The following is a 24,080-nucleotide window of genomic DNA, read 5'->3' on the forward strand; positions in this document are numbered from 1 at the left end:
TCCGTCCTCGTGCAAGCCACCGCCACCAACCTCTCACGCAAGCCACCGTCGCCAACTGCGATAAAACCCAATGCAGCAACCCTAAATCGCGTTCCAGAGAAGAAACTCATCCACGCAAATCGCAACGTCATTGCAAGCTTCATCTTCGCAGGGTTCCTAACCGTTGAACCCTAAATCGCACTTCAAACTTATCAAACCAAACCCTTTTGCAGGTTGGTTTTACTCTCCTAGCATTAATTTGGGAGTATGATTTTCCATCCTTCATGGTCTTTTCCACTTTCCTTTTCTTCCGTATCTACTTACTCAAGCAATAGATAAAAACTATACTCATCATTTTTTTTCCAGTTTATGACAATGTAATATAAGAGATAAATGCATCATAAAGTTACGAGAAAAAAACAAAATGTGTGATTCATCTTTTCTTTTGGTTGTAGAGCATCCCACGACTTTTTATTTTCTCAATGAAGAGAGTAAATGTTGCAAAAAGTTATAGAATTCTAGCTTAATATAGTACGAAATCATAACATTTTAATTTTGAACTAGGTTGCAACAGGAATAGTCCCAAATAGTGATTGGAAGCTACCAGAGATATTTGCAACAGGAATAGTGATTGGAACTTATTTTGCGGACAATGATATTTTGACAACATTTTGTTTACAACATTTTAACATCATCTACGTGTCATTTTGTGATTGGTCCAGAATTACTCCACAATCAATAATAATAATAATCATAAACACCAATATGAACCAATCACAGAATGACACGTAGATGGTGTTAAAATATTGTCAAAAAAATGTTGTGAAAGTATCATTATCTCTTATCTTGCTTTGGTGTCCTATTCTATTGGGCAATAGTTGAGACCACTTTCTTTGAGGTACAAAGAGAAATTTGAGGATGAGTTACTCATTGTTTTCACCTTTTATTTGAGGTTCCCTCAAAAATGAAGCTTAAAAATAGTTTGTATAAAAAATTGTTTTGAGAAACCCATGTCTAAAGTTTTCAACGCCAATCTTTATTTAAGAGAATATATAACTTTTTAGCAAATAGTTTTCTTCGAGAGTTAGTTGTATCAAACTTTTATGGTGCTAATTGTTGGGAAACCAAGCATCAGTCTAAGTCCCACGTTGTAACATCCCAAATTTAGTAATATAAAACTTACTAAAATGAAACATTACATGCATAATGATAAAACAAAATTACAGATTTGGTGAATAAAAATTTCACCTGAAGAACAAAAATAACTACCTATACTATCAACTTCACATCCCCCTTCAGCTGCTCCAACTGAAAAGACTGTATTCCTAAGCTCACACCATTAAGGTGATCATCGCAAAAGAGAAACAACATACAAAGATAGACCACACAAAAGCAAGGGTAAGCTAGAGTAATTTAATTGATTACAGTTATCGTGCAAATTAAACAAATACATAAGCATGTGTCAACAACATTTCAAGCATACAATGACCGACCATACATTACAGGCAATGACCGAATACTTGATTTTGACCATCCGGATTGTATGAATATGTAGCTTTAACCGTTCATGCACTCGTGGGTGTAGTAACTGGAAACCCATCAGCTGCCGCACGAGGTTAGCCCGTTATCCCTCACCTAAGGTGTCCCACCTTAGACTAGGGCTCCTGCTATTCTCACGACATGACTTACCCATCTCTACTTGCGACTTGGTAATCATTAGAATGTCAGGATGAACGCCGTGGATTTCGCTGTCCATATTCATACTTTACCACCACATTGATAACCAATCACTGAGACATTCCTCCTTGGAATTCTCTTTCATACCAGTTGGAACATCATACCTTACTTTTCCTTTTTACACCATTATGATAATGCATACATAAGCCATCAAAGCAATTATATCAATTAATTAAAACAACACACTGGAATAACTATGAACATAGGCCAAACAAAAATCACCAACATATAAGAACAAGACCAAACACCCTGTGAATGTTGGAGACCAATCGTTCTCTCACTACCTAAAGAGCAGGACCGAACGATCAATAATAGATACAGTTGAAGAGAAGGGCGAGCACTATTACTGACCGACAACTAGAGGATTTCGAGTACCACAACATGACCGAATACTACCACCATACCAAGTATTAAGTTTAGACCGAACGCTTATGACTTAGGCCGAACACCTATAGCTTAGGCCGAACACTTAGAGTTGATACTGATTACTAAAATATCATCGAACGATCATTAACAGGTAAGATCCATGAGAGGCCGAACGCAGTTAAGACCGAATACAAGTACGAGGTCGAGCACTAGTACAAGACCGGACGCTACTAAGAGACCACACAATCCACTAAGACCGAGCACTACTAAGAGACCACACTACCCACTGAGACCGATCGCTACTAAGAGATCCCACAACCCACTAAGACCGATCGCTACTAAAGGGACCACACTCCTCACTAAGACTGATCGCTATGACTAAAACAAAATGCTAGTACAAGACCAATCAATCATTAACTGAAGCCCTACGGAAGCAGAACTCAGTTAAGACCGAACGCTAATACAAAACTAAGTACGGCTAGTAACGAACGCTAATACAGAACCAAGTACGACTAATAACGAACACTAATACAAAACTGAGTACGACTAGGAGACCGACCACCCACCTAATACCGAACACAAATTCCCTAATTTCACCATCAAACTTCCTCACAATTCACTCGACCATTGAACCAAAATTCTGCAGAAACCCAAACCTCATGAACATATCATATAATAGTCCACACAAGGATCACCGAACATCAAATCATTCAATTTCACACACATGCAGAATCATCAACCAAACAATTAAATTAACTAGCTTCCCTTACCTCAAAGCAACTTGACAAATTTAAACCTCTCCACAATTTTGCTAAACCGCAAGTGATCCTAGGACAACCTACAAACTTTGGATTGGTGAAAGGAAACCAACCACCAAACCCAAAAACAGAATCAAAACCCAGATGAAGAACCGATGAACACATGCAAAACTGAACAGTGCTTGCATATACCAAAAATTGCAGTAATTTCAAGAATCAAATAGAGACAAACTTATCGGCTCTAAACACGAAATTGATTGGTGGAAGAGGAAGCCCTTGATCTCATGATCGTCTAGGGAGGTTCTGATCACTGATCAGATGAACCAACAGTGAGTAATTTTAGAGAGAAGGAGGAGAAAAGAAAAGAGAAGAAGATTTGGAGAGAGATGGTTGTATCAGAAAATGAGACGAACATTTGAAATTTTCCTTTATATAGTAATATTATTTTAATATAAATCATTCGGTCTCATTATTCCCACACACCTGTCCACTCTAAAATCTTTAAAATTCTCGATTCTTACACACGTTAGATAAAAATGAGAAAGTAGAGCACTATATAAAGATAAAAGACCCATATCTCATTTGGTATTGTGTCTTCTCTATAAACCCCTTCGGAGGACTACAAATTATAATACTTGAAGAATTAAAAACATATTTAAACAATAAATTACTCAAAATAATATAAACTAACTTGATTAATAATAATAATAATATTATGTTGGTATTTTTACATTATATAATTTATTTTTAACTATTATATTATTCAAAATTTCCATTTTACCATTTTAGAATTATATTTTAAAGTATTACTATTGATGGTTGGTTTTATTTTTATTTTTAAAAATATTTTTCATATTACATTGTGTTTTTCCTAATCTATTTTTTTCTTTATTTTAAATATAGTGTGTCTATTTAAAAATAAGTTATTTATTTTATTTTAAATTTGAATAAAATTATTATAAAAATATAGTATAGTATTAATAGTAAATACAAAGAGTTATATATATTTTAGAGTTTAAAATTAGTATTTTGTAATATTGTATAAATATATTTAATTCGTCTTTCACTTTTATTTGACGATGTTCCAAAAAAATTTAGTTTAATATCTTTTCGCTAGTTTTTTATAATATTTTTTTTTAAAATATATGATTTAAATATATTTTTAGTTCAAATGTAAAAATGATTTTTTTATTTTAAATTTTAATATATTTTAGTTTCTCAATTTAAAAAATATATAAATACAATGCTATTAATTTAAATATGTTATTTTTTTTACATGTTATTTGATGTTTGAAACTTATATTTAAGTTAAAATATATTAAATAATATAAATATTAACTTAATTTATATAATTATATTTATTTATTTTTTAAGTTTGTAGACTAAATTTACGGGAAAGAATTCTAATTTTAAGTTAATGTGTTGGAGTACAATTGTATGTAACTTTTTTTTTTACCAATATGAATTATATTTAAAATATTTTTTATTTAAATAGATTGATACACTTATCAAATATTAAAGTTAATTTGCTCTTTTAGAAAAAAAACACAATGAAAACAATGATTAGATAATTATTATTAGATTAATTCAGGTATGGTGAGTTCGTATGACTTTTGGCCAAGTTCTTGAGGAACAGCAATCAGGGTGGGAAAGGTAATTTTTTCAAACTGAACTTTGATTCATTTCTTATCTTTCTCTCTTTGCAATTGCATCACTGCTTTTCAATTTGCTTTATTTGTCAGCTATTTGAATGATAATGGTAACCCTTTTGTTCCCAAAGGAACCTGCAAGTTTGTGATACCCAGAAGAAAAATGACTCTTTTCTTTTTGTTTTTGAAACCGAAACAACTTCACGTGCTCATAATTTCATCTGGGTCTTGCTCAAACAAGTCTGAATTTGTAGTGCCCGTGACCTGTTTGTGAAAATTCCCGTAAGACCATGCTGCTGTAGTGTATAAAATGGGTTTCGTGTATGAGAAATAGAGGGATGTGCAAGTCGTGTGCGCTTAAGTTGCCTTGTTTTTGGTTTTGTAAATAGTTTCTGTGAGTTTGAGGCTATTTGTAACTAATATTTTAGTTAAATGAAATGTATTAGCGATAGTCAGTGATTTTCCTTCTTTCGTGTGAAGACTTATTTTTTGTGATGTAATAAATTTTTTGTGATGTAATGACTTTGTTCCTCATTTAGTATTTAATAAGATTGATTTGACAATTGATTACAACCTTTTTTTGTTTTGCTTGAAGTCAGCACCTTTGGCTTGATACAGGTCAACAGATATGAGTGAAGAGTCTGACTCTAAAGTCGAGGCTATGGATCTGTTACGCCAGTTGGAGGATATCCTTGAATCTGATGCTCTAATGTAAGGTTTAGTGATTTCTTGCCCACAAACTTGAATAAAAGCTAATACTAATTTATTTTAGTAGATTTTGTGAGCTTCATTCATATGAAGTCTCTGGATGATATAACAAATTGTAAAATATAACCTTGATGATGGAATAACACCCTGTAAGCAATGCCTCTGGGCTAAGGTCAATCTTGTTTCTTTGTTGCTTGATTTAACTATATTATGTTTCCTCCTTTAAATATGTTTTCCCTTATGTTTTTGGATCTAGTGACGAGCTGGGCTTTATTCATCCCTCACAATTCCCTTTGCTAAAGGAAGAATCGGACATTCCGTGTAATTTATCTTATGAAGCTATCCATCAATCAGAAGATGGAGTAGTAAGCCCCGTGGAACCTTCCAAACAAGACAACATATATTTCTGGAACAGAGATCATAAACTGGGAATTTCAACTCATGTTCTTCTACCGTTATATAGAGCGGCTAAAGATGCATTTTTTATTACATTTAAACAATACAGAATGTGTGACAACCAATCTGGTAAAGGAATTTGCTTACCTGCCTCTTCTTGTGATCATCCTGAAAGTACCCTTCTGAGACATAGCAAGTCTCTTCTGCTGCTAAGCTGTGATTTTATGACAGCTTGGAATTGCAGGTTCTCCTCTTATCTATTAATGATTTTTTTTATGCTTTGTGTTGTTGAGATTTATAAGACTTGTAAGTTGACAGAGTCCAGTAAATTGTTTTAACTTATGATAACAGGTCTATTTGACATCATTTCCCTTTGTTCAAATGTCTAAATGATGACATAGTCTTTTTATGATAGAAATGTGCCACTTGAGATGAAAGTAAAATTTTACTGCACAGTCACAAGACCTTCGGTACTATATGGTACTAAATGTTATGTGCTCAAGAGTCAACAACAGCATAAGCTTAGTGTTGCACAAAATGTTGTGATGTATGAGGGAACGTACAAGATAGGATTCATAATGAATGTACTAAGAAAAAGATTTGTTAACCTCTATTGAGGGAATATGCTGGGAATTTGATTTTTGTTACCAACTTATTAAGTTTTTCTGTGCAATTGCAGAAAGTTAATAGTGTCCAAGAAGCAGCAGCTCTCAATGTTTGTAGATGAACTTCTGCTGTCAGGACTTGTACTCTCGTATTCGCCCAAAAGCGAACAAGCTTGGAATCATAGGTATTCATCATATGGCTTTGACCTCATCACTAAAAGAATGAATATTTTCTAGATTAGTTTTATATACCTTTGAATTTTGAATATTAATTGATCCTCCTGACGCTTTGGAATGCAAACATCAATCTAATGTATAGAAGTATTTTATTTAGGCGATGGGTGATCAAGTCAATCTCTGCAAACTGTTCAAATTTCAAAGAGATATTGGGAAAAGAATCTGAGCTGGTGGAAAAAATAGCCGAGGTCTAATTTCAGTATGGGAACATCATACTGTTTAAATTGGAACTGTTTTATTTCATGTTTGTATGATTGATGGGCATTCGTACATGAGAGGAGTATAATTGTTACTTTAATTTCACCTTTGTTCTGACCTTTTCTCAATAAAAGGGCGTATTATACAATATTTTATTGCAACATTATCTTGTTAATACTTTTGGTATTTCAATCCATTATACATTGGTAATGTGAAAGAATCTCCAAACATCATCCTAAAGCAGGAAAATTGATGGGTAGGGGATATCAGATGATGATTTTGATTGTAGATTTATATATGCTTCACCATTTTGCCATCATTGTGACATCATATTTTCATTATTTTAATTAAATATTGATTTTTTTCCTTTTTGATACCTCATCATTTGCAGAGATCAAAAATGAATTATCGTGCATGGAATCACCGTTGCTGGTTAGTCTCATACATGACCATTGACCAGGTTTTGATTCTGTGATGTTTTCTTTTTGTTGTAAGTGTTATGAACTAAGCATATTTGACTGAAAAAAAATCTTAAGTTATTTTGTGTTGCATTTTTTATTTTAATTATAGTATATCAAATATAAAAATGAAGTTGAGTCAACAACTGAGCATTCAATTCCATTCCTATTTCCTCTTATTTCTTGCTTGTCAATGACATAATAAATGGTTCTCCTGAGCTGTACCTATTTAGGTTCTGTCTGAGTTAAGGAAATCAAGAAGTTGGGCTGCACTGCATGTCGCTGATAATTGTTGTTTCCATTATCGCAGAGTAAGTTTTGCTTTCCTTCTTTAACCTGACTAGTTATTGTTTCCATGCTATAAAAACATTTTGAGTAAAAATACAGTATGTTGTGTGTCCTTAGACAAGCTTAGGATTTTTCTCTTTTGCCAATCACGGTTTCTATTGTATTGCAGCGACTATTACTGAGAATTATGGAGGGTCAAAGTTGTCTGGAAGATACTGTATCTTGTGGTCATAATGTTAATATAGTCCAAGCCTTGAAGGTAATATATTATGCTGATTTATTTCATATATTGTGCATGATCTAGTGTCTTTGTTTCAAGTATATCTTATTATGTGAATTGAAAGAAAGGAAGGTATGCTTTGCAATGAAATAGAATGACAATATACAGTGGTTGTGGTTGTTGCAGTGTTCTTGCTGCAGCTGAGATCTTGTGGTGGCATCATGTGATGCGTTCATCTTTCACTTGTGTTCTTTAGGTCGTTCAAAATAGGAAGGAAAATTACCTGGTGGATTTTATTCACTTCCATTCCATTTAATTAGACTATCAATAGATATCCAAATATAGCCTCAATCTCATCTGTGGCAGAAATGGTAGTAGAATGTGCAAAGACATTAAAGACTTTCCTTTCAGTTTTATAAGAGCCGTGGGTTCGAGATGTTCAAGAAATATGACACAAAGCATTAGAACTTTCTTTTAGAACAACTCAAGCAACAATATGTGAGATATGCTATTTTACTAAATGACTGGTTTGGGTATGCTCTATTGTAAAATTCATTAGTGTTTATACAACAATACAAGTCTTATCCCACTATATGAGATTGACCACATGGATTATACAACATCATTGGGTCGGTTACAAATCAAGTTCTTAGGAATATTATTCACACGTTATGTCTCTTAACAATTAATTACATTGTTTTCTTGGTCTTCCTCAACACTTTCAGGGCCGAAAATGATTTATGCAAAAAAAGTTAATTGAAAACTAAAAGGCAAGTAAGTTGGAAGATAATAATGCATGTAAATTTTCCAAACTAGTTTGCTGCTCCAAACATCATAGCTCAATTTATTAGGCACATATATGCTTCACTTACTATAACATGATCGTACTGGTCATGGTTCTGAATTTGCATAATTCTTTGTTATTGCATATTTGCTTTGCTACTTCAGTTCATGATCTTGATGGTAGTAATCTATGTCGGGGCTTGGTTTTGACAACTCTATCATTTTCATTGGAATATTCAATGTACTACTTACTGCACAATAAGTTATGCAGCATGTACTTCTTTTATAATACAAGAACTGCATATTGACTGATGTAATTGACATTACTGTATCACCTAGACTTTATATGACATGCAAAGAAATTTAGTTTTTAATTATGTGGCAACCATGGTTTGACAGGACGAGCTTGATTGGAATGAAACACTGATAAAACGTTATGTTGGAAGAGAGGTAGGTGATCTGTGTCTGTAATTAATTTTATAATTGGTCATCATATTACTCACTAAAGTAATACACTGATTAGCTGGAGATTTATAAATAATCTCTATCCATTATTTACAGGATTTTTGGATTCTTGAAATTTGAGGTTATCATTTTTGTCTTTTGATGTCCCATCGGATTGTCACCTTTTTGTGATTTTGGGTGTCTTGAGTGCAAGTGGTTTTTCTACCTCAGTAATTTTCTCAAAGGTTTAGAATTAGATGTTCAATGGTGCTGACTTTTAACAGGCTCTATGGCTTCATCGGCGCTTCCTTTCCACGTGCTGGATAAATAATTTTGTACCTGATTCTGGGGATGAGTCCTACCATTCCAAGGAGGCAATAGGCCTGTATCATGACTTTGGCACCTTTCTGCAGAATGAATTGTGTCTTCTCGACTCCTGCTCAACTTTTGTTGATGATGATTTTGTGGATGTCCAAGCACAAGCTGCACATTCTGCTTGTTATATTCTGTGGTTGAAAGTGGTATGTAGATTATATGTCCATTAAGCTTTCCATTTTAAGATTTCTTAGTTGAATTTCTTTCTCTGGTGTCTTCCATTTATTATGTGCATCAGCAAGTCCCCAAGACTCTGGTGAATCAGCTCCAAGAGAAGATAAGGGATGCTGATCTGAAGACCTTGCTGAATAAGTCATGCCCAGAGAGATCCTCACTGTTCAATTACTTCATGAACTAGAAGAAAGCGTATGAGCTACATAGGATGTAGTAGATCTTATTACTCATTCTAACAGTTAGTTTATCTTATTTTATGTCCGGTACATCTTTTGCAGGGTAAAAGCAGAGTTTAAATAATTCCATACATGTATTTGTAAAAACATCCATAGGAAGTTGCTTTCATAACAAGTGTTCTTGATGTGTTTCATATGAAACTCTTTACAGTAACAATGTTAGTTTGAGGTCATATTTCATTCATTAATTATGATTAAACTCATCCAATAGCAACTCAATTGCACCTCAGACACTTAAGTTAAAATTTTACGCAATCCTATATATGTACTTGTAAAGAAGGGAACTATGCAGCCTATAACAAATTTGCATATCTGGCAATAAGTGTGGGAAGCATGTGATAAGGTTAGAGAGTCTGCATGGGATCAAGGGAAAAGGGCTTGATGATCATTTGGGTAGTTGTGGGTAGCTGTTGCCACAAAGAGAAGTTTTCCTTCTCTGATTTTTTGTTTCATTCTCAATTTCTTATTTCTGCACATTACCTTTTTTATCATCAGAGCACTGTCTTCCGAATGTTTTCTATATTAAACCACAGTAATATTAGTTCCTACCACAAACAATTGTATATAACATATATTAACCACTTGCCAAGAAATTCTGGGTTAGCTGTAAAATCTCTTAATTTGAGTTGATATCATAGGATGAAACAGAATGTTTTACCATTTTATAGCTCCGGTAGAAGAAAATGACACCCATTTATTTGTATATTACTTCAATGTATTGTTTAAAACTATTGCCATTCATGTTTTCTGGCAAAACTAAGAAATGTTTACAAATGAAATATTTTACTTTCCAAAGAGTGATATGTGTGAATAACATTATTATAACAATAGATACAATTATCCCAAAGAAGAAAGACAAAGGAAAAGAGCAAACAACAACCAATGGTTTGAACGAAAAGTGAATGAAAATTCAGCAGATACATTGTTGAGGTAAAACCTGTAGTCTGACACTTGACAAAGCCATAATACAAGAGCCACGTGATATAAGAATCATGATAGATAGCAGTCATAAAGTCTTAGACAGTGTAGTGTCCGTTCATGGCATCTATGTCCAAACCCCTTAGCTTGGCAAATGATTCCACTCTACCTTTCAGAGTGTGAAGCTCTCTCAGCCTGCATCACAAGGAAGAAAATTTTAATAAGTGGGAAAAGAAAAACCATTTAATGGTAAATTAAAATTAAAAAACAGTTTGAAGTTGAATAAAGACAGTGACCTTGCTATCTCTGCTCTTCTCCTTGCCTCTTCTGCCAATGTATTAATTTCTCTGAAGGTGTGCTTTTCTGTAAACCCTTTTGACTCAGCAGAGTGGAGGCCATGTAAGGTTCTCTGCTCAGTAGCCCATGCAGCCTCACGAGCTTCTCTTCCAAAGTCGTTTTTGTTGATGAATGCGGTCTGTTAATTTGCATCAGCAAGGTATCACATAACTATATAAGTGCTCTAGTCATTCTGAGTCTTAGAGTATAAATATATGATAAATCATCTGGCATACTTTATGTTTTCAACCTATTTCTTGTTATTCATTCTCCACATTTTTTTGCTGAATTTATGAGGTTCAGTCACAGTACTAACCCTTTGGTTTACCACCAGATTCCAAGCCCTTCCACTTAATGCATAACGAACTGCAAACTTCAAAGGATCTAGAAGTAAATAAGTTACAGTATTGTAAAGCCAAATAGCTCCTGTCCAGCCCCAACCGATTCTTCTGATCCCAGCAACATCCCAAGTGAGAGTGGCAGATATAATAGTTGCAATCTGTCAAAATTATGGCAAAATGAAATAAGCAAGTTCAAATGGTTTTAGAGGTTTGGATAAGTAATTCAGGAAGATTGAGAAAACCATGTACCGCTTGAGCAATGATGAAGGCAATGACAAGCAAAAGACCAGGTCTTTCTGTGTAAGACCAACCCCTTGACCTTGTCACGAAAATTAAGGCTTGACTAATGGTACTAACTTGAAGATAGACAGCAGATCCCAACATTCTTTTGGTTGGATCACTGTCCTCAGCATTTGGATCATAATGAAAGTGTCTCACGCCAAATTTGTTCTGGGGAAAAATACTTCATATCAACGATCACATCATTGAATGAAAGAAAAACGTAGTGGACAACTGGAAAAGAAGATACTTACAGGAAAGAAGTCTGTTTCAACAACTATATAGAAGAAGATCACAGTCATTAGAGCCAGATAGCTGCCAAGAACAATCCCAGTTGCAAAAATTTCACTAAGCTTCCAACTATCAGGAAATGGAGAGGGCTTAACCCTATCTTTAGATATTGTCATGATGGTACCTACAAGGATGCTAACAAGTAAGTGGACAAGAAAGAAAATATTTCATGTACTAACCACCAAAATATGATGAAACTTTAGATTAAGATACTAGAAAGAAGTTAATATTACCATCATTAAGAATGGCAATGACAAGAACCATGAAGGGAGGAAAGTCAAATTTCCAAAAGCTGTTCAGTAACATGAAACCAAGCTGAAAAGGAAAAAAAAAACTGAAAATGAGAAGAAGGTTGGTGATCAGGTTCATTCTGAATATATTCTTCATGTACAAAAAGCTTACCACAATACGAATAGTGATAGATATGGCATATATCTGCAAAGGAAAAGGAATAAAAATAATCATGATTTGTTGTCACACAGAAAGATTATGATTATTTTCTTTTACATATATGTAGATAGTTGTGGAATTACTGTGTAATTTTTCATTCTCTGGAAAATTGCACGGCTAGTTAGAACTGCACTTATGATCACACTCAACCCAGGTTCTGTTAGGACTATGTCAGATGCGCTTCTGGCAGCATCTGTAGCATCTGCTACAGCAATACCTATGTCTGCTATCTTCAAGGCAGGTGCATCGTTCACCCCATCACCAGTCATCCCACAAATGTGTTTTCTAGCTTGTAACCTCTTCACAATCTCATACTTGTGCTCTGAGGGAAACACATTATCAAAAATTGAACATAACATTAAATTACAGCTTCCTTTTGATTACTGATTTCTTAGCTTACCAGGAAAGACTCCAGCAAAACCATCAGCATTCTCAATGAGATCATCAACAGCGACAGCACCCAATCCATCTTTATTTTCACCAAGTAGCGATGAAGAAGGATACATGTTAGTCCCCATCCCAAGACGTCTTCCTGTTTCCTTACCTATTGCAAGTTGATCACCTGAAAGGTTTTTTTTATAATATAACATGAGCATCTCTTTCTTGTGTACCCTAGAATTAAAACAGTAAGAAAGAATACGAGAATAACTCTATTATACTGGTAGTATCACTCACTGGTAGCAGAAACTATCACAGACTTTTTTCTATGTTCACTATAGTACCCAATGTTATAGGCTTATCTTTAGAATTTGAAAAATTCAGGATGTTGGAAATGTAGCTAGATGTCATGTTAAGCCATGCAATTTTAATTTGATTTGTTTTAGTGGACTTTATTCTCTTCTCCACTGTCTAGGACACATTGTTTAGTAGGAGCAGTCTAAACAATAGCAATTAAAGCATAGAAGAAATCAAGGTAACAATTAAGACTGTTTAGTTGTTCTATGCATGAAGACAATTTCTTCAAAGAATAACTAACAGTAAGAAGATTACTAAACAGGATAGCACCTTATTTAGTTTTCCAAATAGAAGATTTCATTTATAATCATACATAGTTTGATGTCTAGAACTTGTTTGTTCACAGAGGCATTTCCTTAAAAGTTCATATTGTAAACGCAATCAAGATATTTGCAATACTCTTAAATGAACATAAAGTAATAGTGACACATACCAGTGATCATTTTGACACTCACGCCAAGATCAAGAGCTCTTCTAATTGTTTCTGCACTATCATGGCGAGGTGGATCGAAAAGAGGCAGAAGGCCAACAAATTCCCATGGTCCTCCTGGACTGTCTTTAGTTCCCTCAGGTACTTCCTAAATTGGAGAAAAATTCAACTTCTATAAAAAATGCACACACTGTATACCAACGAGATGATGGAGAATTCTTAGGGAGTAAACCTGGCGGGCAACTGCAAGAGAACGAAGTCCACGTTCTGCAAACTTGTCAATGATTGCATGAACCTTTTGTTGTATTTCTGATTTGTTATATGCAAGATTGAGAATCTACAAAGTATAGTTAAATAATGATCAAACAATGTTACTGTAGTTGGTACTATGATTCTTTAGACTTGGATTATGTACTACCTGCTCTGGTGCTCCTTTGCTAACCCTGTGCATCTTACCAGCAGCATCAAGGTATGTTAGTGCAGTTCTTTTATCAGTTGGATTGAATGGAAGGAAGTGAACTTCTTTTATTCCAGCTCTTGCCTTGCAAAATTAAAGGACCATTAGTAAACTAATCAGATTTCAACTACAGAAGAGGGTGGAAACTTGCTTTGTTGAATGCTACAATTAGAATAGTGAAAAATTATTGTCTGTTAATATAGGATATCTTTGAACTTGTACCTCCTTTGGGTCTGCTAACATTGAAACTATAGCACCATCAATTGCATCCTGGTTCTCTAGCCTTGATGCTCTTGCGGCCATAAGTACAACCATATCACTGTCAACGTTTTTAACAAAAACCTACCAGATATTGATAGTTGTTTGGAAAAAGAAAGTTAGCATACCATCACTCAGATTCATTAATATCTATTCATGTATGCAAAATGTAAAGGTTCAATATATGAAAAGGATTTTCAGTGCTTTATCATAAATTGTAAGTTGATGTCAATTATTAGCATTGCTCATCACTTTCCCATAATATGTTTCTTTAAGAAGTTGAGTTGTCTAATTTCAGAATTGAGTGGTCTAATTAATAGCATTGCTTGAAGGAATCTACCATGTCCTGTCCTATTCACCTTTGCACGTTAATGACATTTTGCCCATATGAAATTGTATCAAACCATTAGCTATGTTCAGTTTCATTGTAGAAACTAAGAAGAAAAAATTAAGACCTCAATGATATTCTTGTCCACTGAAAGCTTGTTAAGAGTTAATGTGCCTGTCTTGTCACTGCATAACACATCCATTCCAGCCATCTCTTCAATGGCAGTCATTCTCTTTGTTATGGCACCCTGCAAAGGATACACCCATGATAGTTATTAGCTCAACAGCACATTAGTGATCTTTAAAAAGCCATTGAAATGTTTGGATCACAAACCTGCTGAGACAACCGGTGTGAACCAATAGCCATTGTAACAGAAAGGACTGTTGGCATTGCAATAGGGATGCCACCAATTAATAGCACCAGAAGGTTATCGATACCATTTCTGTATCCCTTTTTATGGATTGCATATATCACAATGATTTCAATGACCATACCAACAGCAATTGAACAGATGCAGAAGTTCCCAATAGATGTTAGAACCTGAAACAATTATGTGATGTCACTGAGCATCATCTTGACAAATATTTCACACGGAAATGACTTTACTTGAGACAACATTCATTTGCACAACATTAAGAGCACTACAAATTCTATATGTGAGAACCTTCTGGAAATGTCCAACATGTGTTGTGTTCTCCACAAGATGAGCTGCCTTCCCAAAAAAGGTGTGAACTCCGGTTGCAATAACCACTGCCTCAATTTCTCCTTGCTTGCAGGTTGAACCAGAATATACTCCTTCTCCTGGGTGTTTGCTGACAGGAAGTGACTCTCCAGTAAGAGCAGACTGAAAAACACATGAACATATATAATTGAATGCAAGAAGGGGATGCATGGAATGGAATGATGATGAAGTTCATGTCACATTTCATCTTTCTATGCAGCATCATGTCGCAGTTCATGAACATATATAATTGAATAATAAGAGCTTTTTACCATTGGCTTAAGATCAGTTACATAGACGAATTTGGAGTTTTTGCTGGTTTTTGTGTGTTGTTTCTCTGTTGTGTCTTCAAAATATATTGATAGACACTGATTTTGATGTTTTAAAATATCTTAAAAAGAATTTTAATATACGAACATCAGTGCATTTTTAACCTCTACATGACTCCACCACACGAAGCCATTTGATTCAGACCAGTTTTTCAGAGATCTTATTTAGAATGAGATCCATATTACTAACTTTCTCCATCTATGTGTGAAATGATTAATTTCATAGTAATATAGAAACATATTCCCGTTTTCTTGAGAAAATATTAGAACCATTCCAGAAGTTTCCTATTTAGTTCACATCTTATTTTAGTTTAAGATGGCTGATATGCATCAACCTAAGCCACTAACAGCCAATTTTACCTGATCAATCTTCAAAGGATCACCTTCAAGGAGACGTGCATCAGCAGGAATTATGTCACCAAGCTTGATGCTAATTATGTCTCCAGGAACCAACACCGAAGCTTCTTCTTCACTCCATTTTCCATCACGAAGTACCTGTAAATGTAATTGGATGCCAAAGGAAATGTAAACAACACAGTATAACAAAGATATTGGTAGAGAAATCTGAAAGGAAAACCAAAAACATGCAATTCTGATATAGGAAGCTACAGTTAAATCAGTTGAAGAGAGAAATTACCTTTGCTTTTGGGGCTAATCTGGCCATAAGGGCAGCAGCTGCATTGCCAGCATTGTTTTCTTCTATGAAACTGATGGTGGAGTTTATAAGTAGCAAAAGAACTATGCCAATAAAATCTTGATAATCTGCTCTTTCATTCTGCAGAATTAAGGAGTTGTTGTTGTTATATCAAATTTAGTGGATAATGAATTATAAATTGTAACTGTACAGTTCTCAGAAAAGTAAACTCTGACTAATTGATGATGAAATATGACTTTAACATTCAAACCTATGATAGTAACTTGTTACCACCAAAAATTTAATCTTGCATGCCACAGTCCTTTGAAAATTAATAGTATCCATAACTTCCAAATTAAAAGTAGCAAAAGGAATGGAATAAAATTCACCATGAAAAGTGTAAAACATCAAATCTCTCGAACTTTTAATAATTGATATTTTAGTCTGAAATAAGTAAAAACATGAAACTGGGAACCATTACTCATTTTAGCCTTTAACATTAGGGTTTTCCTATTCAATTCCTAATTTTGGTAACCATTAGTGAAACTGGTCCCAACTTCATAGCTAATTTTGTCCCTCATGTCAGGGATTGAATTAGCTAATGATTTAACTGTGTTGATTGATTTAGTAATGTTAAGAATCAAACAGACTAGTGATGTCAATGTTGTGAATCAAACTTAAATTGTCAAATAATCATGGACTAAATTTGTCTTTAGCAACATCAAGTTTTGCAAAATTGAAAAATAGCATGAACTTTATTAGTTTATTGTAACATTAAAGACCAAATTGATCCATAGCATAGCTGTTAGATTGCTGTTTTGTTTTTCATTCATTAAATTAAACTTAACAATACCATGGAGAATATATAGTATAAACTCAAAAGCAAAGGTGAAGATTTACCCCTCCATGTGCCATGCCTATGGCCATGATAGCAGCAGCTTCCATAACCCATGACAGAGGATTCCACATAAACCCCAAAAACTTCAGTATCTTACTTTCCTGTTTAATCATTAACAGGTACATGCAGAAGCTATTCATGAGAAACCTGATAAACAATTTGAAAAGGAAATAAGAAACTAAAAAGGCATTGAAGTTTGACTTTTCACCTTCTTTTCTTCAAGCTTATTGTATCCAAACAAGTCTAGCCTCTCTTGTACTTGCTGAGAGCTTAAACCTTCTCTTGTACATTTGAGATTATCAAAAACCTCTTCAAGAGGAATGTTCTCCTGCATGTCACAAATTCCAAGTTCATCAAATTCCTTGAACCAATTTGGTTTATACCTCCTATGTACTACTACTAATCATCACCTTTTTTTAAAACAAAAGCAAAACAGCTTCTGATTAATTTCCAACTGATTAATTAACCAACATTGAAGTGTTAACTGATAATTTGCATTTAAGAAACTATAATATGTTTTCACATACCAGATCAACAGCTTCCTTTATAATAGCATCAAGTTCAACAGACCCCTCTCCCATTTTGAAGCTGCTTATCTTCTATTCTCTTCCAACAACACAATATATGCACTTTTGAGCTCTGAGTCACAGTTAAAAACCCTTTAAATATAGATATTGATGAACCATATCAGCAAAACATAATAAAAAATGTTGTCAATGCCCAAAAAATATTGCAGTTGAGACAACAACATAAATCTGAAATTGTGAGGTTTTTCCGAGAAGTACTAGGAGATTTGGTACTAAAGAATTATGAATATATTCATAAGATATCAAGAAATCATTTTCAACCCAAATCCGTTTTTGGTTAGAAGTGATATCTTAGTCTTTTATATAAATTTCTTCACAACTTCTTAGTACTAATCTCCCAATGTCTTCCCTCAGAAAAACCTCACAGAAACAACATATACACATGCATATCTACTACAACTTTCCTAGTTCACAGAGTGAGCTCTAAACCATTCTACAGCAAAAAACTAAAATTTTGATTCTCTTGCCCCACCAAAGTTATGAGCATTACCAGAAATTCACCTCTCAAAGAGGTTTGATAATCTCTCCAAATCCTCAGAACACTCTTTCAAGCTCAAATGAAACATGACCTAAGAATGACATGTATATATATTATATACACAAAAAAAATAGAAAGAGAAATGTGAAACAATGAAGAAGATGAGCTTAGAATAACAAGAATGACAAAAACTAGAAACGGTGTAGAAAGCTACAAAAAGTGGCATATGCATGTGTAACTCCGCCGGCCAGCCAGCTTCTACAATGGAAAGTGGATGTATTAAACAAAGCTATGGAGTTATTACACTCAAACATACATCTGCCATTTTTGCCGCCATCTTCATTTCTTTACATTTGAATACAAAGTTCATAATGTCATTTGGCCATGCAAATCAAATGCAATAAAATAATAATGAATATTCAACCGTACATTTTTATTCTGGCTTCTGTACTTTGTCACTGACATCTTTTTATATTAAGAAAAATACGATTTCACATTCACAGCTTTTAATCATCTTATACAATGTTGTGCCAGAATGGTAACAGGGTCAAATTGTACAATGAGAGATCAAACTATATACGTATATCTTTCATGAACAGGGTAACAATTTTATATAAGAAAATGAATTTTACAGTTAAGTTATAATTTTATATTATCATAATTATTCACGTAAACTATTTTAACGATTAGAAAATAATGACATAATATATTTTGAAAAATATATATAATATAAATTTTTTTAATATTTTTTATTTATTTTCTTAATTACATTTTTCATGTGATAATAAATTATTAATATCGTGTTTGATGATGTTAGAATATATAGTAATGTCATGTGAGTTTGCATGCTCACAAATAATTAGTTATTTATGTTAATTTGAATTTTTTTTATTATTCTACTTATGTTAATAAAAAATTTCATGTTTAATTTTAAATTAATTATAATTAGTTATAAGTATTAAAAATGACAATTTGAAAATGTCAAGAATTTAAATTAATACATCCTTTTACAGGACTAAAAATATATTGAACCACATATTCATACGTACTAAAAGCATATTTAAGTTTCCTTTTTTATGATTAATAAAATATTACAGTATGTAATTTTGTTAGTGTATAAAGTGATGAGAATGTGAAAAGAATATGCTTACTGTAGAATTTTGTAAGTGGGTGAGGTTACGTCTGTAATGACCAGATTTGTTCGAACTTATCTAAAATAAGAGATAGATAACGTCGATTCTACGTAAATGCAAATAATTAATAGTATTAAAAAATTAAGACTAAGATAAGCAATTTTTAGGTATATATATATTTTTCTGTTGTAAATTATTTATTATAAGTCTATAGTTAAAATTTATCAATTCATGTTATAAATATCTTTAAAAATAAAGTTATTAATTAATCTGAATTTATTTGGTAGAGGTAATGTATAACAAATATATGAAAATATGCATATATTATTGAAACAAAGAAAATGTATTAAAGTAAATGAAAGAGATAAAGTGTTGGAAATAAATGATTGAAAACGAAATGGTTGACTTGTTCCTCGTTAAGAATTCCTACTTAAGATTTAAATAAGTGTTCATAAGTTTCAACTTATGTTACAAAATACAAGTATGATATTTATAAAACATAAATCTTAAATATATATATATATATATATATATATATATATATATATTTATATATATTTACCTATAACTTTGAAATATATTTCCATAATATTCTTAGTTGTTAGTTTTGATTTTGAATTTTCACCATCGATAACATTTTGAACTTGATTATTCAAAAGTGTTCTCATAAATTGAAATAGAATGAGAGTTAATTAAATATAGTTAAATATTATGATATATATTTTTTTATATATTGTTATATATATATATATATATATATATATATATATATATATATATTAATTAGATAAGTGACAATCTATTATTTGTTTTTCTTAAATATATTAGACTTATAAATATAGTAAAAAAAATAAGGTTTAGGGAGAGAAGACTCTTAATAAATAACGTTGACAAGTAAAAAAAAAAGGAAAAAGTTTTAAAGGTTTTTGAAGGAGAAAAAGAAATAAGTGATGACTAAAAGGTAGGAAAAACTTACATTTTTTTTTCTTTTATGTGTTTGTGACTCGACCAAAGGTGGTAAAGAGTAATTCTGTATAGTTGTGTCGAATGTGAATTTTCTTTGGACTTTTGAAGGGAGTAACAAGAAGTGATACCTATTTATTTCGTCGGGGCTCTCAAGGGGAACAACGGAAAGTAACATCAGTATATTTCGTCTGAGTTTGCAAGAATAATGGAAAGACACTTATATTGATAACCTACTTGCGAGAGTTACAACTCAATTACCTGACAATAAAAGTACTGGTGGTTGTACAATAAATTTTTTGTATATTTGTATGATGAGTGGTTATGAGTTTATAATTTTTATCAAAAAAATATTTAAACTTATAAAATATATAGTGTCTTAATAGAAATAAGGATTATTTTGGTTTGAGGATTGTCTTAATAGAAAAACTAAGGCTTAATAGCTTATTTGGTCCCTATGTTAAGTGGTTTTTTTCAGTTTAGTAGCCGGTTTTAAAAGTGCATACATTGTGTCCCAAAGTTTTCAAAATTGTATGAATGAAGTCTTATCCGTTAAGTTGGTAGAAAGGGCGTTAACTCCGCGATGACCTAGCTGCATTTTTTTTCTCTCTCATCTGCTCGTCGTGCCATCTTTTTCTCTCTCTTTTCTATTCCTCTCAACATTAATTAAACGTAGTAATTGAATAAATATTTTTTTGTCTTTGTGTTATACTATTTTGCAAAGTGAATAGACTTTTTTTTTCTCAACAGAAAGTGAATAGACATTTTACTGGACCACTTCTACCCTAGACCACCACAAGCCACCACCGCAACCTAAATTGAGGTTTTCTGATACAAGGGAGAAACCTAAATTGGGGTTTTCTGATGCAAGGGAGAAAGGGTTTCTCCTAGGCCGTCATGAGGGCGCAACTTGCTTGCCTTGTTGTGGAGATGATTCGTGTTTCTTAAGGCGCTGCGAGGGAGAGGAAAGGTGTGATGGTTGTGTGATTTTGGATCTGGATTGTTTGGTTTCTCTTCTTGCATGTGCGAGACGCGCAACTTTGATGATGCATCTGGTTCGTGCAGAAGATTGGGGGTGATGCATCTGGCTTGAATAGCGACGCGATTTAGGTTGGTGAAGATTTCAGAATGGAGGTTGTTGCACGAGAATGATGGAGAAGGGGGTGGCCCGGTGGTGTCCTGGTTACACGAAGCTATGGAGGTTTCTATTGAAGAAGATGAGTGTGGCGGCTTGGCAGTAGCTTCGAGATTGGGTTTTTCTGATTGCATATATGTGTTGATGGTGGTGAGGCGAAATAGGGTTTGATGGCGGCGACATTGACGATGAAGATGATGCGGTGGTGCTAGGTTGCGGTGGTGGCTTGTGGTGGTCCACTTCCCACAACACACCGCTCTTTCCATTTCCATCCTCTCCCTATTCGTCCTCCTCCACTTCTACATCCTCATCACATCGTCCAGGACCACTTCTCCCTCGTCACCACCAAAATACAGAAAGAGAAAAAGAAAAAAAAATGTCCTACAATTACGAAAATCATAAATATAGAAAGAGAAAAAGCTAGACGTTGTAGAAAGAACAGATGAGAGAGAAGAAAAATATCAGATTTTATAGCCACGTCAGCGCGGAGTTAACTCTGTTTATGCCAATTTAACGGAAGGGACCTAATTCATATAATTTTTTCAACTTTAGGACCCAATGTATGCACTTTTAAAATCGAGTACTAAACTAAAAAAAACCATTTAAGATAGGGATCAAGTAAACAATTAAACCAAAACTAGAAAGGGAAGTTAAGGTTGAAAGAATAAAATAAGGATTGTTTTGAAAATATAAATAAGGCTTAATTACCTACTTAGTCCCCATGTTCAGAGGTAATTTGCTGTTTAGTACCCGGTTTTAAAAATATAGACATTAAGTCTCAAAATTGTCAAAATTGTATGAATTGAGTCCCTTCCGTTTAAATGGGCACAAACGGAGTTAACTCCAGCTGACGTGGCGGAAGAATCTTAATTTTTTGCTTCTCTCTCCTCTGATTTTCCTGAAATGCCCCATCCTTTTCTCTCTTTTTTAATCTCTCTTTTTTAATCTCTCTTATTTTCTTCTTTTTTAATCTTCTCTCTCATTTTCCTGAAACGACACATTCTTATAGAATTTTAAAATGCAAAACTGATTTGATTAGTTTTATATCACATACATGTTTTGTATTATAATATAATTAAGAAAATGTATTTTTGTCCGAATTTCAATTATTTATATTTTTTAATTTTAATAATTGCAACAAACACAAAAAAAAAGAATTTCTTTTACAAAAGAACACTAACAAATAAGTTTCACGATTTTCACTTTTTTGCTGTTTCTTTTTATTTACAGAGGAACATTGTTTTCAAATAAAAAAACTAGCATGTTGAAAATTTAATAACAATATAACAGTATATTTTCAACAGCTGTATGGCAAACCTCTTCAACTTTCTGCTTTCAATCAAATAAAACTGCACCTTCTCGGACAACTCTCTCCTCTTCCGATCACACCCTCTTCCTCTTCTGATGTCACCAAAAATAACTTCTCTTTTCTATTTGAGGAACCAAATCTCACCTCATCTGAATCAAACTCCATCTGTTCCCAATCTTCAACTTCTCACTCATCTGCAATAATGGACCATTTTTTCTCTGACTTTTTCGACTGCCCAACTACTTCCACGGAACACCAATTCTCTCGTTTCAAAATTGAGTCCAAACCCCAAATAAGATCACCACACTCCGAAACCAGACCCTCAAACATCAACCTCGGATTTCACGTTTCCGAACACACCTGCCCCACCGTCGTGGCCGGGGTCGAATTGGAGGAGGGAGACGGCGCCAGAGCGGGAAGAAGGGGTTTCAAGCCTTCAACGGTGAGCCACAGAGATCTACGTTTCCTGCTGGCGTTGTGTTCCAAGAAGAGGCCAGTGAGGTGGGTTAAGTTGTTGACGAAGAAAAGAATTTGACCGGAGAAGTTGTTGGAGGATAATCCAAGTGAGTGAGACGAACAAGGGCAAGTGAGACAAGCGAAGGAACTCATCAGAGAAGTGGTTGTTTGGAGGTAGAGGTTGCGGAGGAAAGAGAGAGAAAAAAAATAAATATTTAATAAAAATATAGGAAAGAGAGAAAAAACTGGGGCATTTCAGGAAAATCAGATGAGAGAAGAAAAACAATGAAGATTCCTCCGCCACGTCAGCTAGGGAGTTAACTCCGTTTGTGCCATTTAACGGAAGGGACTCAATTCATACAATTTTGACAATTTTGAGACTTAATGTCTACATTTTTAAAACCGGGTACTAAACAGCAAATTACCTCTGAACATGGGGACTAAGTAGGTAATTAAGCCTATAAATAAATAAGTACAAAAGGAGGATGAATAAAGAATGAACATTATAGAAAAAGAAGATGAAATTAATCTGAGGATAAAATATGAGAAGAAAAGAAATTCCTTTGGTGGAGAAGTTTGATACAAAATGCATAGCCAATAAAGTTGTTAGTGTAAAAATTGTATTTAATTACACATAATATATTATAATTTAAAAAAAAATACATAGCCTATAGAAATATAGTGGTATTTTTGTAATTTTGGAAGTAGCTACAAAAGTATAGACTAGAGTTCAACCACCGTGCGCTTCTCCTTCCATTTTCGTCCTCCGTTGTCACTCTTGGTTTCGAACATGCTTCAAAATTTGTGTATTTGTTATTTTTTATTACTTAAATAATTTAATTTTTTAATGTTATTTAATATATTTTTATTAAAATTTATTTATTGTATATGTTTAAATTTAATTTGATTGAAATTGTTGTTATTTATTTTGTTAATATGTTATTTTTTAATATAATTTAATTTATAAATTTAAAAACATTTTTTAACACTTCTATTTTATTAT

At 33.4% G+C, this 24,080-nt stretch overlaps 3 protein-coding genes and 1 pseudogene across 6 annotated transcripts; 2 read left to right on the plus strand and 2 right to left on the minus strand.

Annotated features, from left to right (window-relative positions):
- The first annotated feature begins 4,357 nt into the window (after window positions 1–4,357).
- On the plus strand, window positions 4,358–9,799 carry LOC124829084 (Protein prenylyltransferase superfamily protein). Of its 4 annotated transcripts, none has more exons than XM_047302539.2 (11): window positions 4,358–4,493; window positions 5,085–5,200; window positions 5,454–5,837; window positions 6,273–6,383; window positions 6,533–6,623; window positions 7,025–7,093; window positions 7,325–7,402; window positions 7,549–7,638; window positions 8,782–8,832; window positions 9,111–9,347; window positions 9,440–9,799. In XM_047302539.2, exons 2-11 carry the CDS (start codon window positions 5,118–5,120, stop codon window positions 9,557–9,559), a joined length of 1,314 nt encoding a protein of 437 aa, XP_047158495.1. In that variant the 5' UTR covers window positions 4,358–4,493; window positions 5,085–5,117; the 3' UTR covers window positions 9,560–9,799. The 4 variants fall into 4 exon arrangements, with proteins under 4 accessions (XP_047158495.1, XP_047158496.1, XP_047158497.1 ...); XM_047302540.2 differs by having other exon boundaries at window positions 4,362–4,493; window positions 5,089–5,200; XM_047302541.2 differs by lacking the exon at window positions 4,358–4,493 and adding an exon at window positions 4,518–4,771 and having other exon boundaries at window positions 5,089–5,200.
- A 113-nt stretch (window positions 9,800–9,912) lies between these two features.
- Window positions 9,913–15,966, minus strand: LOC124829085 (plasma membrane ATPase 2-like). Its single transcript, XM_088094037.1, has 17 exons — window positions 15,845–15,966; window positions 15,099–15,278; window positions 14,768–14,974; window positions 14,562–14,681; window positions 14,071–14,190; window positions 13,810–13,932; window positions 13,624–13,728; window positions 13,395–13,539; window positions 12,627–12,788; window positions 12,310–12,548; window positions 12,179–12,211; window positions 12,010–12,091; window positions 11,740–11,900; window positions 11,456–11,656; window positions 11,182–11,364; window positions 10,826–11,004; window positions 9,913–10,724 (listed from the first exon to the last, which is right to left on the minus strand). Exons 3-17 carry the CDS (start codon window positions 14,924–14,926, stop codon window positions 10,628–10,630), a joined length of 2,109 nt encoding a protein of 702 aa, XP_087950163.1. The 5' UTR covers window positions 14,927–14,974; window positions 15,099–15,278; window positions 15,845–15,966; the 3' UTR covers window positions 9,913–10,627.
- A 1,028-nt stretch (window positions 15,967–16,994) lies between these two features.
- Window positions 16,995–17,597, minus strand: LOC148195553 (plasma membrane ATPase 1-like). Its single transcript, XM_088095238.1, has 3 exons — window positions 17,544–17,597; window positions 17,225–17,344; window positions 16,995–17,117 (listed from the first exon to the last, which is right to left on the minus strand). The coding sequence occupies exons 1-3, from the start codon at window positions 17,595–17,597 to the stop codon at window positions 16,995–16,997; spliced, it is 297 nt and encodes a 98-aa protein (XP_087951364.1).
- A 3,775-nt stretch (window positions 17,598–21,372) lies between these two features.
- On the plus strand, window positions 21,373–23,355 carry LOC148195554 (uncharacterized; annotated as a pseudogene).
- The last annotated feature ends 725 nt before the right edge of the window (window positions 23,356–24,080 follow it).

Source organism: Vigna umbellata, chromosome 7 (assembly GCF_029865625.1).
Source record: "Vigna umbellata cultivar VRB3 chromosome 7, Vumbellata_1.0, whole genome shotgun sequence".
Lineage (NCBI taxonomy): Eukaryota > Viridiplantae > Streptophyta > Magnoliopsida > Fabales > Fabaceae > Vigna > Vigna umbellata.